We start from the raw sequence: 21,578 nt of genomic DNA, 5'->3' as shown, positions 1-21,578 counted from the left end.
CACTCAGGCAACGGTTCAGTTGAATACTCGATTCTGATTGGTCAATTCGGACATTCCAGAGGCTGATCATCTTTGCTAACAGACCGTTGCTAAGGAGAACAGACCGTTGCTAAGGTCAGTTTAACGTCACCCCTTTTCGTTTTCAGATCTGACATTTATGAGCTGCTTGGTTTTTGTTTCTGTAAATATACAAAACTCTACGATCGAATGCACATCTTTACAGTTCTCTCGACTAGATGCAGTTATATGATCGTAATTCAAATAAAACACAATGTAACCTTTAAGCTGTAAACATCAGTAGGACATTATTAAATGTTTGTCTTATTTTGCGAAGTTCACTCGTGAATGTTTGTAAGGAATTATTTGGAGACATCGTGTTTCATGAGTGCCACAAACAGCGTTGCACTTCAGGTAGAGAAGCTGGTTAATAAGCGCTGATGCTGTTGATAACTCGCTGGTTTAGTAACTTCCTGCTGAAGGACTTCAAATTAGAGGATTAATTCACTTCCTGTTGAAGGGTTTAATAACTTACTGTTTTAGGGTTGAATAACTTCCTGTTGGGGTTTTTTTATAGCTTCCTGTTTTAGGGTTTAATAACTTCCTGTTGGGGGGTTTTATAACTTCCTGGGGAGGGATTCATTAACTTCCTGTTGGAGGGTTTAATAACTTATTTTGGAGGGTTTAATAACGTCCTGTTGGAGGGTTTAATAATTTATTTTGGAGGGTTTAATAACGTCCTGTTGGAGGGTTTAATAACTTATTTTGGAGGGTTTAATAACTTATTTTGGAGGGTTTAATAACTTCCTGTTGGAGGGTTTAATAACTTATTTTGGAGGGTTTGATAACGTCCTGTTTGAGGGTTTAATAACGTCCTGGTTATTAGGGATGGAATTGGGCCTCACACACACCTCTTCTTGAAGTTCAGCGTTCCTCTCCGTTAGCAGCTGTAGTTCAGCTTCAGCTCGGCTCAGCTGTAGCGCCTCCTGCTGTTGGGAGTGCTGCATTTCCTGGAGTTTCTCCTCCTCTCGGCTCTTCCTCTCCTCCTTCAGCTCGTCCTGCAGTTCTTGTAGCTCCTGCTCTCTCTCCTCCAACTGTAGGGACATTTTAAAATCAGAAAACTTACTTACTTAATTTAACTGTTAATGGGTTTTTTTTTGTCAAAAAGAAACAATAGTAAGGCTTTGAATCTGTTCTTTCTTCATTCATTCATTGATTCTATTCATCGTCATATCACAAATACCACAATATTGATACTTTTCAGTAATCTGTTTTTCTCTGACTCAGTCATATCTGCAGCTGAGATTACAAATCAAGATGGCATAAATGTTACTAGACTTCTAGGAGTTTTGTGTTTTGGGAGCAAATTGTTTTATGTTACCTTGTCTGGATTTCGCACAGGAAGTGTGTAAGAATAAAACATGCAGTGCGAGACTTAGTAGAAGCTAAAGGGGTAGGTCCCAATTTGACAACACTACGGAAGAAAGTGATGTTGTTATATAAAGGTGACCTATCATGCAAAATGCACTTTTTGATGTCTTTTATACATAACTATGTGTCCCCGGTGTGTCGGGGAACTCACGCAGCGTCATCAACTAAAACCCTCTCTCTTTTCCTCCGTACCCAAATCTCTAAAATCTCTTTTTTTTTTTTTTCATGCTTTCTACCCCAAATCAGCACTTTTGAAACAGGAAGTGAAATAGAGGGATGTGAGGCATGGCTAGCATGGGTGATCTGTTTGGTAATTTGAGCAAAACACTTCAGAGACATGTTTTTTATATATTTTTATATATCTGAGACTATTGCCTAAAAATAGCATGATAGGTCCACTTTATGTTATTGAAGTGTTTCAAATCTTCCTTTGGTTTGTTATACTGTATTTCTGCGTGTGTGTGTGAAACAGCAGGAAGCCAATTCACCTGATGTGTCATTGTTTCTGTTGTCTCACCCCCCACTGTCTGGATTTAATGGCTGTCCCTCTGTCCTTCCTCTCCTTCTCTATCCCCTCAGAACACACAGAGGCAGCAGTAGTAGCAGTAGTGATTTATCATAGTGTTTCCAATGATGCATTTAAGGGAATAAATGGCATGTATGCATAATTAGATAAAAAAGACAGTAGCATCGCATGCAGAAATAAAGTGGAAAGTCGGCGGCATAAACTCCTGGAAAGCAGAGAGACTTCACACAGAGGGAAGTGAAGCTACAAAAGCAGAAGGGAGGACAATAAAGTGAAAAGCACAACAAGAATCAATAAACTGAGTGACGCACATGGTCTGTCCAAATCTCTGCAACCACATTTATCTTCATGTCATCTCGTCTGATTACTTTTTAAAAAACGGTCATGAAGATTTAAAATAGAAAGGGGGGTATGACAGGAAATCTGGTGAGGAGGGCATGGAAAAACATATATAAATAAATAATAATATATAACTCATTGTGTTGTGTTCAGTTGTCATTTGTATTTTCAGTAATAATGAACGGGCACCTTTTGATGCAGCTGTGTGTTTTCCCGCTGGTGCTGTAGGAGCAGCAGTTGGTTCTTCTCCCTCTCAATGGTCAGCTCCAACTGCGCGTCCCTCAGAATCTCCTTCATCTGCTCCTTCAGGTGCAATGCATGCTGGGTCTTCTGGTCTTCTAGGGCTGCAGCCAGCTACAAAGACAAAGGACATATCAAAGACTATGTAATGACAAGGCTATTGACCACATCAAATACATTTCAGTCAGACAACTCACGTGTTCCTTAATATGTTTATTAGAAGCAGCATGTAGTTTGAGTTTGGCGTCTCGGCTTGGGCCTCATCACTCCACAGATTTACAAAGAACATTGAGTGATGGTTAGATAACTATCCCCCGAGCCTACAGGTGGAAGCTGGGGTGGTGGGGGGCAGGCGAGCAGCAGCAACATGAAACACAGCAGCAGGAACATGAACGCAGCAGTAGCAGCAGCAGCATGAGCGAGGCAGAGGCAGGAAGACCTGGCAGCTTCAATAGAGCGGCATGTTTAGGAGAATGTGTTTGGTTGGTTGTCAGAGGGACGAGGTGCGTCACGTGTTAATGTATCATTGGTGCTCGAGTTGACTGTCTGAACTAGCTCGCAGGCTTTGCCCCATTTAGGGGAGGAATGGATTACATACTCAGGAGACAAAATGTTTTAACTGTAATCCCTTATTAGCAGGATTGTTACAATACACTTATTAAAAACGATATAACATGAAGCATGTGCATTACAACACTTCACGAGTCTCACAACACTGAGTAACACGAGTCTCTAATGAAGCTATAGCTAATCTCTCAGTCCATCATTAAAAAAGGACATCTAATGCTCATTTTCAGGTTCACATTTGCATTTTGTGCTTCTACTATGACATGCTTTTTGGGGTTTTCCCTTTCCTGTAGTGTGTTATATAGGTTCATGTAAATGGTCTGCAAGGCCAATATCCTAAAGTTCACTCTAGAGGGAGTTTTCCTTCCCACAAACCCCTTAAAACTGCTTAGTACAAAAATACTTGAAATGTGTCTCAAGAAAACGTTTTACATATTTGGCATTGTAATCTTACTCTTTAAAAAAAATGTACGCTTCTTTAAATATCTTACATTTCAGGCTCTAGCCCAGGGGTGTCAAACTCTAATACACAGTGGGCCAAAATAAAAAAATGGGTACTAGTCGAGGGCCGGACTGGTTCAATGTTTATAGCAGAACGTATTGAAATGAACTTATTGCACATATTAAACCTGGAACTAACAAAGCTTAAATTATTGCCTATAAATTTAAAACAACATTAAACATTAAATAATCAGTTGCATTCATTTCTTATGGCTCTATCTGCAGCTTTTCCTCAGTCATTTCTTATGATTACATTTTTCCACAGGCCAACAGCAGCTTCAACAAAACTATTTCCCTCAAAGAAAAAACAAACATGCCCTGTTGTCGTGAGAGAGAAAGTGCAGAAGGAAGCATCCATTGAAGTCAGTGTGCTGCTCTGTGATGCACACTAAGCCAGATACTTGGCCTCTCATCTCGGGTGCAAGGTCATCAATGTTTGGGCTCAGGCTCTGAGCGGAGGAAATCCTCAGGATGGAGTGAAGGTGTGCGTGCAATATACCGGCGGGCCAGATCAAATAGTAATTAGAAATGATCCTGCAGGCCAAAATTAAATCCACCAAGCGCCTGATTTGGCCCCCGGGCCTTGAGTTTGACACCTGTGCTAAGTTATTGTTCCATGTTGCTTTAATATTGCTGGTTCGAGCTCTATAGAGAAAGAATGTATTCACCCTTTGATACTATATAAGAGAGGACTGTGGTTGTGCAAAGCTTTCTCACAGAGTGTGAAAAGGACAGCTGTGTGTGATTGGCCTTGTCATCGCACTCCAGCAGTCAGCAATTGAATTGTCAGGGACATAAAACTCCAGATTTGGCTGTTGAAAGAATGGGGCTGATGTTGCATGTGACATCTTTTTTGTCCAGCTTGGCCAAGGCTACCTTTGTTTTTGGAACATCAGACTGAGCCTCAGTGCCATAGGATCATTGAGGGTGTGTGTGTTTATCTGTGCGTGCAATTATGTGTGACAAGACAGTGGTTGTGGGTGTCAGAGGATTGGCATGTGAAAAAGTGCATATTTCAGCCTGTGCGTGTGTGAGTGATGGTTACAGTTTGAGAGAAGTGCGTGTGTTGGATGAAATGAGAAAACACCACTTCCTCTTTGCTGGGTTGAGTTTACGTGTGAGAAGCTTGGATGGTTTGTCTGTGTGTATCCGTTAGTGTGTGAGAGTGTGCGTAAGTATGTACACAGCTGCCATTTGTATTTAAAAAGTCACCACTTCCTGCCCATGGGTATATAAGCCAGGAAGCCCATAACGAACAATAACCCATATGGACGTGTGTGGGAACAATGTGCATACATCAGTTTTCAATGTGGAGTGTATGTTAGTGTGTGTGTGCTCATCTGCAGGGTTGGGGGTCCTGCAAGTAATTCCCAATTTCAAGAGACGTAACAGTAATCTGATTTTTTTTATGTAACTTTAAGGGAATACCTTTTATTGTATTACGTAATCCCGTTACATGTAATCCACTACTTCCCAAGCCGGTTCATCTGGCATGTGGCATTTAAAGTACATTTGGTAGAGGATAACAATAAAAAGCTGAACATAATTCTCTGTAATGTTATGTTACATTTTCTCTTTCACTGTGACCATAAATGCAAAATGACAAAGTGGGATTCTGTGATGAATTTCTGGGTTTAAATGTGTTTTTGCAGCATCATTTAGTCAGTGGTTAAGACGAAGTGTATGTCAACTGAAATACAAACAGACTTTTAGGCCCGAGTTTAAGAGTACCATATAATGAAGTGATAATTTAGCCGTAATAGTATCACAAAAAAAAAAAATGAATGCATCAATAATCATAATCCAATAATCTTATATATTATTCTCAAATGGGACATTAAGCATAACACTTACTTTTACTTTTGGTACTTAATGTATATTTTGACCCCAATACTTTGGTACTTTTACTTCAGTAAGATAATAAATATTGGAAAAGTCTTGACAGTGGTTAGTTGCACCTGTAGAAGTTATTTTGTAATATTTTTTATGATTGGACTGTTTCAATTCCAAAAGATAAAAATATTCTTCTTAACTATGTTCAAAGATGTTGTATTCAACTCATTCTGTTTGCTTGTTGGATAGGTTGCTAAGTAATCAGATATTTGGCGAACGTTAGCTAGCTTTTAAAGTAGAAAGCTAACGTTAGCTAGCTAGCTGGTTAAGTAAATAGCTAACGATAGCTAGCTAGTTTGATAGCTAGTTAATGTTCGCTAGCCAGCTTAACTGACATTCACTAGCAAGCTTGTTATAGTTAGTGTGTACTTTTATAGTTTTGTCATAGCAGAGACTGCAGAGTTATAAAAAAGGTCCTCCTATGAGATCTTGGGCAAACTTCAAATGTCATCCTTCCAGCCACTAACAAAGGATGGATGTGTTACTGTAATGCCAATCCATTGGCACAGTGTAGCTGTGAATGATCCCAAATAATATTCAGTGTTACAATCAGCTAGTGCTAAACTGGAACAACTAACACTTTTTAGTTAAAACCGAAAGTTTCATCATTTGCTTTATTGTTCGTTTTTTGTCTTTTTGTTGTGACACTTAACTAAGTCACTATGAAGCCAGACAGGCAGACACGAGACATTTAACCCTGTTTGCCTAATAAAACACAAATTGGTTTAGTGTGTTTGTGTGTTTACTCTATCTGCTGTCAAACAGACTGGTGGAGCCTCATAATCTTCTCCACATTGTGTGTGTGTGTGTGTGTGTGTGTTGAGATCCTCCCTGTTAAACTCCTCTGAACTGTGACAATGACTTGGACGCCGTCCTATTTACTCCACCAGACTGGAACTAAATGTCTGACAGTCACACGCTAACACACCCAAAGTGGCTATGAGCAATGTTTTGATTTGTTTTAGCTCATCAAACATAATTAAAAGAACATCACATCTATAGACCATTTAAAGCAACATCTAGTAACTCTGGTGAAAGCTTTAGTTAATTATAAGGATGTCTGCGTCGTATTATCTTTTAGATGATTCAGCTGCACTGAGTACCATTCCTGTAATGTTGGACAACATTTAAATTAGCAGGCAATTTCTTTTTTGGGCAGATACTAATCTGACTCCCAGGATGTAAACTGCGTGTATAAGCCTGCCATCGGCCAGACTGCAACAAAGTGTGGAGATAAGTCTGGTTGCTAACTTGAGTGTGTGTTTCCAGTGTTTCATTCAGGCTTGGGGAATGACAGATTACATGAGACAGGATTACGTATAACGTTATCAGGATTTAGAGAAAAAAGCAACTGTATTCCCTTACAGTTAGATAAAAAAAGAGGCTCGCAATCATAAAAAGAGTTCCCAACTAGGAATTTCACCTGAAGGCGTACGAAATTCACTTTTTAAAGAGGCCCTATTCTGCTTTTTGTGGTGTTTCCCTGTCCTGTAGTGTGTTGTATAGGTTTTTGTGCATGTAAAAAAAAAACAGGGACATCAACGGCTAAGGGGTGAGACACCGCTTGGAGGTTCTAAGCGGTGGACCAATCACAACAGAGCTGGCCAGCTAACCAATGAGAGCAGACTGGGCTCTGGTTTCAGACAGAGGGTGAAAAGAGGTGCTGCAGCACAGGCAGTATGAGAAAAATAAAGAGCTTTTTGAACATTAGAGCATGGAGACAAGTCACAGTAGAGGAACTAAATACATGTATGAACCAATTACTATATATACATGATCAGACACTCTTTTAGGCATCCATGTTGATTCACATTACATTACAAGTGTTGGTGATGATTTACCCCTGGCTGTCTGCAGTCCTCCTCCATCTTGGACAGGGCTGTGCTATGGGACTTTATCAACATCTCCCTGTTAAAACACACACACACACACACACACACACACACACACACACACACACACACACACACACACACACACACACACACACACACACACACACACACACACACACACACACACACACACACACACACACACACACACACACACACACACACACACACACACACACACACACACACACACACACACACACACACACACACACACACACACACACACACACACACACACACACACACACACACACACACACACGCACACACAAGTAAAGAGCAAGATGTGAAACCATGTTTTCATAGTAACTGCCCAAGGACCAAAAAACTCATTCTCCGACGTGATTCAGCAGCTGTCAACAGTCTTCCTTCCATCTGTTCCTAAAACCATTACTGCTCAGTGTGAATGCCTTAAGATGCCCATATGAGATCAGATCACATGTTCACACACACGGGCCGCTTTAGCTTCTGGAGGAAATGCACAAAAAACGCCACAACAAATCCACATGTGCTAAAAAGGCTTGAACACGTCTTTAAAAAAAAGATAACATGCAGTGACAACAAGATTACATTAAGCCTTTTACCAAGCAGCACTTTCTGCAGTTGAATAAGTAAGTAAGCCAACATCACATCTTAATCTGTCACGATGCGAGAAGCTCTGATAATATTTACACATGCTTTTTTCTATTTGAAGATCCTCTCAGCATGTCAGGTTGCATACATCATTTTTTTTTTAAACTACTACAGTCTCTGGGGAAAGAGGAAGCGAAAAAACATCCTCAGGAAAAAGAAAGATGGAGTTGAGATTCGGAGAAAGGGTGAATTTCATTGATTTGTCTATCTTTGTCTGATATCAGCAGCTGGTCCAGCTGATAAGATTTGAAGCAGCCTAATCCTGCTAGAGACAAGTTAAGGAACTACGTTTACTATTTATATTTATACAGTAAGAGTTGGTGACAAATACACTCTTTTGAAGGAGATCTCAATGAATGTATGCAGGCGCATGCATGCACACAACATTTCAATACGAGCAACATTTCTCGATGAGAAAAATAAATACCTTTTTGAACATAAAAGCATGTGAAGGCACAGTCACAGGAGAGGCACAACATATAAATACGAACCTACATAGCCCTAGCCCAGGGGTGTCAAACTCAAGGCCCGGGGGCCAAATCCGGCCCGCGACTTCATGGTATGTGGCCCCGCAAGAGCTTGCACAGAATATAATACGTTTAATATACGGTTACATGCCACTTTACAGAAGCAGGTTGCCCATAAACTACATGTCCCACAATGCATCTCGTTTTGTGACATGCGCACAGAAGAAACTTGCAATTATTTGGCCTGGACTTCTGCTTTCAGATGTAGTTAATTACTAAGTTATTACCCTATCCGATAATAATCCAATTCAGAGGTAATAATGTCATATAATACATTATTTTATATATATTATATATTTATATATGTATATTTATATAGTTACCACCGGCCCTTTGAGTGCAACCATAATGCTAATGTGGCCCGCGATGAAATTTAGTTTGACACCCCTGTGGACCTAGCCTAATATAATATGGACATTTTCTATCCTAAATATCTCGGTTTCTTCTTTTCGCTCACATTGCTCTGCTGTCGTACATTATACACTTCATTAAAAAACATCTTATAGATATTTATTTTCTCTTGTGTTCATCTGCATTGCATTTGATATTGAGGTAATAAAGTAAAGTAACGGGAAGTAAACAGGTTACATTACTTTTAAATGTTGATATGTGTATAGAAACCAGCCTCCCCCCAAACCCTGCCTTATAGCACACTGTGTGTATAAGAGTGATTTTTATACAGTGTGTGTGTCTCGGTCAGATCAGGACATTACTATGTTTTTGTTTTTATTTCTAAAGCTCAAGCACTTTATGGGTTTTGCAGTTAGGTGGTAAGAAATCAAATAAAGTGAGGATTTGATGTTTTTCTAAAGCTGAATATATAAACTGCTGAGTGCTTGTCAGAAATAATTCTGTCTCGGCGATTATTACAAAAAAGTAGAACTCTGCAAAAGTAGAATTTTTCATTTAACTTTTTTGTGTGTCTGTGAGTGTGTGTGTTGACTTTGTGCGAGTGTGTGATCCCCCGGGGAGCACGAGCGTGCAAATTCAGCCCTCAGAAGGAGGTCTGGGGGGATTACAGGGAGGAACTCTCTCATTCACTCACACGCCAGGCTGCTTTTAAAGACAGGCTAGTGTGTGTGTGTGTGTGTGTGTGTGTGTGTGTGTGTGTGTGTGTGTGTGCGTGCGTGTGTGTGTGTGTGTGAGGCTGCTTCCTCATCATAAGGCACATTCAATCGTTTGACTTTATGCTGATACTATCTCCTCAAAGAAGGCTGACTTTACTCCAAATAATACAGCGAAACCTCATTTCAAATAGTTATTCTGTGTTAATCAAGATCAGCTGTCGTCATCTAATATAACACAGATAATAATAATATAACTCTGGAAAGAGGATTTATATTTCAAAGTCATGCATTTTCACCCACGCTTTCAAAACAGGAACTGACTGCCTTGTTAAAATGTGAATTTACAGCAAATGGACATTTATGACAAGTGAATACAAACGGACACAATACAAATAAAAGAGACCCGGACAAGGATGAAATAATATGTTCCACTCCAGGCAAAGAGACGAGAGAACATAGCTGAAGGAAGTATCTGAGAGATCTTACAATATTCTTTCTTAAAGGCTTTTATTGGCTTTATTGTGTAAAGCCAAGGGTTGGGAGTCATACTTTAAAATATAATCTGTTACAATGACTAGTTACCTGTAAAAGAATGTAACGTAATCTGAGTACCGAGTTACTTTTGGATTACCTCGATAGGAAATGCAATTCAAATAAATCCGAGAGAAAATAAATATTAATGGTTTTTACTGAAGTGTATAATGACACAACGAAACAATGTGACCGTGGAAAAGAAAAAAACAAGATATTTAGGATCCAAAAACATGTCCTCTGCTCAAAGATTTCCTTCATAGGAAAACCTGCCTTTCAACACATGAGCACGACACACTACACACTACAGTTCAAAAAAGCAGAAATAAAATCTGAGCTGACAGAAAATGCTCCGTTTTAGTTTCATACACACAGTTAAACTCACACACACTATTTTATGAACATATCGGTTCACCTACTGAATTAAAAACAGAATAAATGAACCAAAGAAAGTGAAAGTCATGAAGCAGATTCAGGCAGTGGGCGAATACATTCACATTTTAATTAATTGTAAGGGGATATTTTTGTACCCTGATAATACAGTTAGATGTATCTAACCCTGGCTAAGCCTCAGCGTTAAACCACTTCTCTGCATCGGGACAGAAGAGAGATCATAATTCCTGTCACATTCCTCTGCTGCCTGAAGACCACTTGAAACAAGTCCTCTCGTATATCAGATGGATGAGAAACCGCTCAGATACTCCTGACCTCTCTTGACTTTTAAATCTTTTACTCTCTCCACTCTCTCTGCTGTCTGCCGACCGTCTTTGACTTTGTGTCAGTTAAACTGAAACCAGTGAAGCCGTGTTAGAGTAAGTACAACAGATACTATTTCAACTTTAAATACTCCATTACAAGATCAGAAGTAGAAGTAAGAAGTAGCTTTAAAAGGAAGAACTTAAGTAAAGTACAAATATGTCCAAAAAGTACTTAAGTACAATACTTGAGTATTTGTACCTATAGTCACTTTCCACAGCTGAGTGCAAGCTGTCATCTTTCATGTGTGTGTGTGTGTGTGTGTGTGTGTGTGTGTGTGTGTGTGTGTGTGGATCGTGTGCGCCCCTTCAACTCGGGCTGCACGCAAGAGACAGACAGTGTGTGAAGTAACCGCGGCGACCACAGTCACGATCTCCATCCTCCCCCCCCACCCTCTCCCTCAGCCTCCTCCCTTCTTTTCTCCTTCATTTCATGCTTCTATTTATACTCCTTGTCTTTATTACACAGTTTAGTTGAATACTCGATTCTGATTGGTCAATTTGGACATTCTGTGGTCTGCACATTTTTCGCTAGCAGACTGTTGCTAAGGAGGACGCTCTGATCTATGTGCAGTCGTATCAATCCACAGAATGAAGTCCGGACAATTTAATGTCGTCTGTTGACAACAAATATTACAAATATGACAACAAATAATACAGTGGAATACTTTTTCAATATTTATTTTTATATTTGTGGAGAGCAGGAAACGTTGGACTCATGATGTCTAAACTGTCCCCAGTAAAGTAAAAAAGGCTAGAGGTTAAAAGACAGAGAGCTGGAAGTCAGATTTTTTTTTTACATTACAAGTCACTTACAAGCGACTTACATACTCAATACTGTGGGCAATCCCCACAGGAGCAACTTGGGGTGAAGTGTGTTGCCCAGGGACACAACGACATGCTGACTGCAGTGGGGTTCGAACCTGTGACCCCCTGAACCAAACACAAATGCACTACCCACTGCGCCTCACGCCTCTCATAGAGATAAATTAAGAGAAGAAGACAGACAGGAAGTAAACACTAACAGGAACATCAGAAGAAGACAGACAATAAATACACACTATCAAATCAATATTGTGAGTCCACTTGTTGGTACAAGTTAGCATGTCGCCGTGTGATAAGAGGGATAATGTGCAGCGAGGTGGCCATTATTGAAAAAGAACACTGACAGGAGAATCAGGTCTCCTTACTAAAGAAACACAAACACACAGTGACCGTTAGCCCTCCAGCCACTATGAGCCCAGTTCATCTGAGGACAGCACATAGAAACATGCCTCTGTGTCTCTTTGTGTTCAACCGAGCTTTTGACATTTATTCACAAAATGAATTCAACTGGAAAAAGTATTTCAGCCTCGAGGGACAAGCTTTCATTTTCAGTGAAGTCTTCGCATTTAAATATTTGAGGATTACCTTATACTTCTGCAATTTGTTGGGAGTCAAATGGCTCATATATATATATATCTTTTTTTTTTACAGTATATGTAAAATATATTTCGACATAATAATCCGACTTCTATTTCATTGCTTTTTTTTGTCCTCGCCAACAGGGAAGTAATTACAACAGATGGTAAAAAACATTTCCTAATAATACTTGGAGCTATACCTTGATTTATATATTTTGATAATTTAACATTTAATTAATCATTGTTTAGTGTAATTTATTTGAGTTAATTAAAGTAATTCTTAATGCTTTCATTCCGAAGGCAGTTGTGGGAACTGGGTGATTAAGCTATGTATTGGAGACAGGTGGAGGTGGGATTGGAGCACCAGAACGGGCACATGTTTTTTAACACAAGGAGGCCACAGGAAAGGCATCGGGGCAACAACCGTGCCATTGTACTGTTTGATATTGAATCATCTGAATACAACTGCACACAACAACGTTCTTGCCTGGACTTTAGGATATTTTTTCCTAAGTAAGATTGCTACAGTGTATTAGTACTTTTCATTAAAACAGAATAACGTAATAACATGGATAAACACCCGTAAATGTGAGGTTTTTAACCCTTAGATGCCCTTAGAGTGGCTGGACCCTACACTGGTCCATAAGTGGGCCAAAAAGGACCCGTATTAGAATAATGTGTTTTTATGCCATTTTTGTCATTTTGGTTAAGAAAGATCACTTGTATAATATTTAGTATTATATTTTGGTTCTCACTAGAAATATTTGATATAAAATGTTTCTCTATTTTTATAATTTTAGAAGAAAAAAATTACATTTAAAAAAACCCGTTTTGAACATATTGATGCAAAGATCTCCACTATTCTGAGACCCTCACAGTATTCCAGTCCCTTTTCAAAACTCATCTCTTCTCCTCTTGTCTACTCATAGCCCCCCCCCATCAATCCATGCCGGTTGATCAAGTTTGATAGTCCTATACCCCCACCCTAACCTTCCTATGGCTGTGTCATCGGAGCTACTGTTGTCAACCACCTTATGTACGCAGATGATTTAATCATCTTCTCCCCATGCAGTGCTGGCTTACAACAGCTTCTGAGGACTTGTTCCCAGTATAGCATTGATTTTAATATTAAGTATAACGCCAAGAAGAGTAGCATCATGATTGTGAGAAGTAAAGAGGATAAAAAGGCTTTTTATTCTCAGTAGCAACATTCTTCTTGTGTGCAGTGAGATGAAGTACCTTGGTCATTATATTTCTGATGATCTCACAGATGACAAAGACATCCATAGACAACGCTGCAAACTGTATGCCCAGGCAAACATATTAATGCGGAAGTTTCACAAGTGCTCTGTAGATGTCAAGGTGTCACTTTTTAAAGCTTTCTGTACACCATGGTACAAGGCTCACCTGTGGAGTAACTACACGGCTAGAAGCATGCAAAAACTAAAAGTTGCATACAACGATGCTTTACGGTTGCTGCTGATGGTACCGAGATGGCACAGTGCCAGCCAGCTGTTTGTTAACTTGGGGGTACCTACTTGTCAAGCACTTTTAAGAAAGTTAATGTACAGATTCATGTGTCGCCTGGAAGACTCAGACAATCATGTTATCTCGATTTTAATTAACCCTCTGAAGAGTTCTACCCGGTTCTCTTCCATGATTTGGAGACATTGGCGCAACAGCCTCTACAGACGGTGAGCATGTGTGGCTCGCTGTGATTGGACTGATTTTATGTTTTTATCTGTTTGTTTTTATCTGTTTTGTGTTTAGCTTTTTATCTTATTTATTGATGAGTGTTTTGTCTTTTTGTGATATGGACCTTGAGTCTGAAATAAAGATTGGATTCTTCCCTTATATTGTAAAGCAATTTTGAGTCCTTGAAAAGCCCTATACAAATATAATGTATTATTATTATTATTATTATCATTATTATTATACTGACAGGTTTCAGATCTTGCTGTGTAAAATAGTCTTCCTGAGAGGTGTCACTTGTGATGTAGTCTGTGTGGTCTGCAGTGAATGTATTCCTGACAGCAACAGGTGATAAGAATCAAAGGTTCCCATAGGAAATGCATGCGGGTCATTTTTGACCCACGTATGGAAGCTTGGTAGAAACACAAAAACTACAATTTCTTAAAATATAAATTGAAAATTTGAACGGCATGATATCCAAAACATGTTTTTTGAGGAATAGCTGGAATATGAAATGATAACAAAAGTAATTACAAAGATACTCTAAGAAAACCACCTCAGCGGGTCCAGAAAGACCCACTCATGCATCTAAGGGTTGAGCAGTGTGATCCGGCCACACGGGGAGACACTCACATAAAGCCTGGGCACGGCTCCCAGCAGCATTAGATCCACCCCCTCTGCTCTCAGAGAGACACAGGCTCTCTGCTTCAGCACTGTCGAGAACACATTCACAGAACTCCTGCCTGCACTCACCCCGTGTCTCTCAGGCACAACATACTTGTACATATTTAACATTAACAGAACTAAACAGTCTATTTCCTGACCAGAGACTCAGCACAGCCACTAGTCTGTGCTGGTGCTGTCACTGTTAGGAAAACAAATCACTAAGGCTGCCTCCCAGTTTTAGAGTTGGAACAAAAATACAGCATCCTATCTTTGTAGAAGGTATGATATGTCCACATTAGGGATTCACTCTCATTAACACATTGAAGTCTGAAAAACTTCAGAACACGAGAAGTTGGACCATCGACGGAGCATGTGAATGCACCATTAGCCTGAGTGGAGGTTGGAGTGCCATTTTAGTTTAGAGTTATAGGTAAAGAATCCTATTAAGATAAATAAAACAAGTCTTAACAAAATAGGTAGCGTGATTTGGGGAAGAATTTAGATGTAAACATTCCTAACCTGTCTCTCCTCAGCTCCCTCGTTTCCTCCTGGGTCTTCTCCAGGGTTTCCCTCTGTCGCGTCACTTCCTCTTCAGCTGCGCGGCACTTCCTGCTCATCTGTGCCTCTCTCTGCTGCCATGACGACAGCTGCTCCTGCATGGTGTCATACCTTTGTTGGCACGACAACCACATCTCGTGTTTGTCCTCCAACTCCTCTTTTAACCTGTTAGAAAAGATGCAGGATATGAGCTCAAACACTCTGCCACAGTCCATACGGTGATATCCCATAAGGAAAAGTTTCCAATTTGTATCTGTATACAGTGTGTGCATGTTTTGACAACAACACAACACCTGCAAGTACACATACTAACAACAAGGGGAGTGTGCATCATAGTTTGTTTCATAAGAGAGAACAGAGTGGTGTAGTGAGGACCTATTTTTTAAGGCGGACCGGGAAGTAAACATTGTAAAGGCTTCCTGGAAATCCCCATTGGACTTGAGTGTATTGCAGAAAATAAGCTCTGCTATCTTAACCAATAAAAAGACACAATACATTTTTTGTTAATTGCATGTTTTATTCTGAATCTGAATTTTCTAACCAAAGGTGTATGTAGTGGAGTAAAAGTAAAACAGTCTAACCTCTGACTAACCTCCCTTAGTCTACATAAGGGCTATTCAATTGGCGGCCCGCGGGGCAAATCCGGCCCCGGGTGATATTTACTGGCCCTTTGAGTATAATGTTAAAAAGTAATTGAGCCAGAGTGCCTTTATTCCAGAGAGGGTGTTACATTGAGAGATAGAGGGGAAGACATTGCCTGCACACTTTGGCGGGCTCGGGTTTCGAACCCACCTGCTAGCTACTGTAGAGACATCTCTGCGTGAATGATTAGATCATTTCACCTAAATTAAATCAAATAATGTTGATGGTTAAATTAGCTTCACATGTTCTGAACTTGCCATTTAGATCCATAAAGGCCATGGGGACATGTTGTGTGATTTAATTAAACACAATATATGCACTCCACTATGCTGTTGTAGTATTAACTGTATCTGAAGCTCTTAAAATGTTTGCTCATATTTCAAGCCATCTTTTCCCCGGCCCCTTGCTTTGGATCATTGTCATCAACCGGCCCCATTCCAAACTAATTGAATAGCTACATAGTGCCTTTTTCAATTGATGCCAATGAGAAAACCGTGCATGCCGTTCCGAGTTGAAGTATTTCAACTTCTCAGAAAAACGCCGGTGACGTCACTGTAGAAATGGGAAGAAAAGCTTGAAGAGAGTGTGTGACTTTTGTCCTCCTTGCTCTACGACTTACAGACAGAGCGGTGAAGCGCATTCAGACAAAGTGTGAGAGCAAGAATCTTCTGGTTGATGATCATAGTGAAACATATGTCAAATAATATATAGTAGCACAAACGGATGATACATTCCAGACTATTCTGTGTTTAACAGCGGTGATATGTTGTTTGCATATCGCTTGTTTTAACAGAAACAGGCGCTATAAGGACACAGGCCTTAGTTGCTCTCCACCTCTGCTCCAAGGAAAAGTTGGCCGTTAAATTGCCATGAAGTTTGAACAAATACAAAAAATGGCATTGTGTTGTTTGTTACGCTGGAAAATGAGGAAAAGCTACAGAGACATTCACAAAAAGCCATTTCAAAACATGGAGAGATTCACAAACCTTTCGACATAAAAGCAGCTTCTACAAAGATGGCAGGTACTTATTGATTTCTCTGCAGAAACCGAACCGTGTTGAGCAGACGAACTTTGTCTTAGCATCTCATAGTCTCCAATCTTTGGACAATTTGGTGCATTTTTTGTCTCCCATTACATTTTCTTTGAGCTCTCTTCTCCCAATCTCCCCCATCCCTACTGAAATAGCCTCCACCCCCCCATCGGAGTGCTATCATATGTTGCAATGTATAGCAGCCAACAGGGTGAGATCAGAGACTGCTGTGTGGGAAAGGAAACAAATCCACAGTGTAATTGAACACATCGGGCTGCCAGTGGCTAAGAAAAAGAAAACCAGCAGATACCATGTAACAAAAACACACACCCAATAAACCTCTAACGGCTGCACGGAAAGATGAGAGGCGGTGTGTGTCTAGATGTCCGTCTGTGGGTGTGTGTTGGTCTGGTGCTCTCCAATAGAGGTGCCTCTGTATATCTACAGTATGTGCACAGATGTGTGTGTGTGTGTGTGAGAAACACGAGTCCACGCCAGCTAAGGAGTGCTTCCATCTGTTGCGCCGGCCTCACACGAGACTCTCTGCTGTGTCACTGGCACTTTGCGGAGCCTAAGATCTCCTCGAATGCTCCAAGAGCAGATCTCAGCTGACACTAATACCCCGCCTCTCTCTGGGAGGAAGGAGAAGTGGGGCAGAGGAAGTCGACGACGTGGAGGACAATGAGTGGGATGAGAACAGAGATTGTGGGAAAGTTGGATAAGGGAAGGGATGGGAATTTCTCACGAGATACCTGAGTAGTTTGTCCCGGTGCAGGCTCTCAGAGAGCTTCTCACGGGACAGCTGCTCCTCACTCTGTCTCCTCTGCTCCCTGGAGACACAAAGTGCACGGCATGATCACTCTTCAAGTTAGTTCAGATGGGTGAGACAGCTGAAAATACAATAGTCCTTTCCTTGTACCGCCATTTTCACATTCAGGCAGGTAGAAGTATCATATTAAAGAGGACATATAATGCTCATGCTCAGGTTCATGTCAGTATTTTATTACTCTACTGCGACGTGTCTCCATGCTTCATTGTTTAAAAAGCTCTTAATTTTTCTCATACTGCCTGTACTGCAGCACCTCTTTTCACCCTCTGTCTGAAACCAGAGCCCAGTCTGCTCTGATTGGTTGGCTGGTACAGTAGGCTCTATTGTGATGTGTCTACTGCTTAGAAATGTCCCGCCCCTAAGCCTATATCACATACAGAGTGCTAGCTAAAGGAGCGTGAGTGTTACAAAGTGTTATCACGGGAGGCCTGTGGTGCAGTGGGTTGTGCGTTGGTGTTGGGGTCAGGGGGTCACAGGTTCAAACCCCACAGCAGTCAGCATGTCGTTGTGTCCCTGAAGACACTTCACCCCAAAGTGCTCCTGTGGGGATTGTCCACAGTATTGAGTATGTAAGTCGCTAACAAGTGACGTGTAATGTAATGTAATATCACTATGTTACGGAAGTTAACAAAGGAGTCCAATGGAGGCGTTTCCGGCAGGGGGGAGAGTGTGGGAGAGAAACTCCCTGAGGAACACAGGCATAATAGGGCCTCTTTAACACCCAGAGTATGCTTTAACAATTTCAAGTGTCATCGGAAAAGTACTTGAGGAAGATTCCAAATCCATACAACAGCTTTTCTCCACTCCTACGCATGCATTTCCATGAGGAGGAAGCCTAACAATGAAGTCCTCCTCTGGGATTAGCAGAAGTTCAAGAATGCTATCTCACAAATCATTTGGCTTATAAATCGCCATTATTCATTTTACAACAACACAGATTTCCGTAAGTCATTGAGGTTTTTTTTTGTTTTGTTTTAAAGATGCGTGCTTGTCTTTGAAATCACCACTTCCTTCATGCGCAGCTGCTGCCTCGCTCTTCTGAAAGCAAATTGGAAATCAGTTTTGATTCTAATTTCTGCGTGCCAGGACAGCATGAAGCACACACAGATACACACACCAACAGACTTTACCCTAACCCTCCTAACTCTGTCGGCTTCCCAGCCTAATCCCCTCTGTGGCGGCATGATCAGTTAATGTGTTTGTGTGTGTGTGTTTGTGTGTGTGTATGTGTGTGTGTAGCTGGCTGTCTAGCTCTGTGACCTTGCAGCCACACGCAATGAGGATACAGAGTGAGAGCGCTGAGCTCGCAGACAGACAGTCTGTTTTCACTGCCAATCGAAAACAGACTGTTGTTTGGGAGTATTTGTGCATTTTTACCAAATTAGATTCAGTAAAACAGTCTATAAATAATGTATTATATTTGTATCTGAACAGATTGTAAGTCTGGCCGGCTTTCTATGCATTCATGGTGCGTTACTAAACATCCTGGTGCTGGAGTCCACGTATAATGATATTTGGAAGTATTTAAAATACGTTGATAACAATATATTTACAGATCAAAAGTGAAAATGCAAACTACAAATATCTAGTACCTTGTGACCACAAAAATAAAATTGAAACTACATTTCATACACTACATTAAATTATTATTCAACGCACTATAAAGTTGAAGTGTGGATCCCGTTGTCCCGGGAGAGTTATTTTAAAATACGTGTTTTCTTGAAGCGGACCGGGTACTCTCATACAGCCAACAGCTTTTCACAGCTCCAAACATCGCAGCGACATCCCAAAAATATGTTATTAGGAAAACTAATCATATATTCTGCAGATCTGCTTGTGGAGCTGAAGCACATGGTTCGTACTTTACTCACTACTGCCACTCGTCTTTCCCTGTCTCCCCTCTTTCTGTCCTCAAGGTCAACGATGACATGATATCTGACTCCCAGCTGCTATTCCCACTAAGATGTATCATCTGTTCTCCCTTTTTTTTTTTTTTTTTTCCGGTGAAGAGGGAGTTAGAGGAAGATAAATGTGAAACAGGCGGGGTGTTTTGGATTAAACTATAAGGCGCCGGGTTCAAAGTGCAGTCAAGTGCACCGAAGGAGTGGCGGAGCACTTTGGGTATTGTGTGGCTGCAGGCACGAGGTGCACATGCAAACAAGGTGAGATTGAGAAGAATCTAGTATCATACATTGTCAGTGTGTCAGTGGGCGTGTTACGGGCACGTTAATAACAGGTTCTTGAGGGATTATTATATTAAAATTCTCTGCAGTATTCATGGAGGTGTGACCTCAAGACGTCACTGCCTCCACTTGCAAAGTAGATGAATGACTTTTAACCAATCAGAGCAACGTGTTTTACGAGTGAGAGTTATCAGCTGTCGGAATGATACATGATGATAAGAATCAACCATGTATCTTCACTATACATTTGTGTGTAATTAACAGGCTTGGGGAGTACTGGATTACATGTAATGGGATTACCTAATCAGGATACAAAAAGGAACTGTAAAAATGTAATCAGATTACTAGCAGGATTACAATGTTAGTAAAAAATGTAAAACAGCATAAGTGTGAAACTATACTGCCTGAATCTGCTTTATGGTTTTCACTTTCTTTGGTTCCTTTGTTCTGTTTTTAATTCAGCAGGTGAACCTATATGTTCATAAAATAGTGCGTGTGAGGTTAACTGCGTGTATTAAACTAAAACGGAGCATTTTCTGTAAATTAGATTTTGCTTCTTTGAACTGTAGTGTGTGCTCATGTGTTTCAGTGTTGGTGTTTAGGCTACTGCCTGAATGTGATTCATGAAAGGCAGGTTTTCCTATAAATAAAATCTCTGAGCAGAGGACACATTTTAGATCCTAAATATCTTTGTTTCTTCTTTTCTAAGGTTGCGTTGTTCTGTTGTCTTAAATAATACACTTAAAGGTGGGGTAGGTAAGAAAGGAGAAACCAGCTCGAGTGCGCTAGAATTTGAAAATACAGAACCGGAAAAAATCTGCCCCTTCCTTAGACTTCCTCACAGAGCCCCTCCTCCAACACACACGAACGCGCACATGACCAATGAGGGCACGAGATAAGCTTGTGCACAGATGGAAAGCTGACAGGCAGGTAGGCCATCCAGTTACTTTAGCCGGGCCGGCTCAGATGATTGGTCGTGCTTTTTACAGCGCCACGGCTTCCACAGATGAACTTGTTTTATGTATTTATTGTCAAAGCATTTAATATATTCATTGCTATCGGGATGTTAAGAGCATTCCATGGAATATAACAAAAAGTGTTTCTGAAGTGAATTACCTACCCCGCCTTTAAGGAAAAAACATCTTCATTTATTGCTTTGCATTTGATATTGAAGTAATCTGAAAGTAATTAAATTACTGTTAATAATGTGAAACTTAGATTAGATAAACATTTTTTAATGGTAACGGATTACATTTTTAAAGTAACCGTCACAACCCTGGTAATATAGATGTGGCCGTGGTGGGTCAAAAAATGTATCATAAATGTGTGTCTTTTTAAATTAAAGCATGGTTTGCCGATCCAGATTGAGCACACGGTGAACAACATGATGTTTCTGCGACACCCAAATTACTAGAAACACCCTGCTGAGCCTCTCCTCCCATTGTTGTGTATGGCAAGTCACCAAAATGCCAAACAGCCACATGAGAGGGTAAAAAAACCCACTCTGCATTTTAGGAAAATACAATTGTGTGTGCAGCATGTGCTCACACGATAACAGAGGGGACGAGAGGGAGAAACAAGAGGAGAGTTGTTTTAAGACAGAAAGAAGAAAGACTTCCTCCTTCCTGAAGGGCTTTGAGTGATTTTTATCTAATGTGAGATAAACAGG

General features: G+C 40.5%; 1 protein-coding gene across 1 annotated transcript in view; it reads right to left on the bottom strand.

The window, feature by feature from the left end:
* lekr1 (Leucine-, glutamate- and lysine-rich protein 1) overlaps positions 1-21,578 on the bottom strand; it is a 97,944-nt gene that overhangs the window by 6,470 nt on the left and 69,896 nt on the right. Inside the window, exons 7-11 of the mRNA XM_034096958.2 lie at positions 17,650-17,727; positions 15,186-15,389; positions 7,336-7,402; positions 2,483-2,647; positions 909-1,091 (exon numbers count right to left, since the gene is read on the bottom strand). Coding sequence (XP_033952849.1) covers positions 909-1,091; positions 2,483-2,647; positions 7,336-7,402; positions 15,186-15,389; positions 17,650-17,727 — 697 coding nt within the window. The remainder of the gene's footprint in view (positions 1-908; positions 1,092-2,482; positions 2,648-7,335; positions 7,403-15,185; positions 15,390-17,649; positions 17,728-21,578) is intronic.

Source organism: Pseudochaenichthys georgianus, chromosome 13 (assembly GCF_902827115.2).
Source record: "Pseudochaenichthys georgianus chromosome 13, fPseGeo1.2, whole genome shotgun sequence".
Lineage (NCBI taxonomy): Eukaryota > Metazoa > Chordata > Actinopteri > Perciformes > Channichthyidae > Pseudochaenichthys > Pseudochaenichthys georgianus.
The sequence above is the reverse complement of the archived record's forward strand: the minus strand, read 5'-3'. Positions and strand labels throughout refer to the sequence as shown.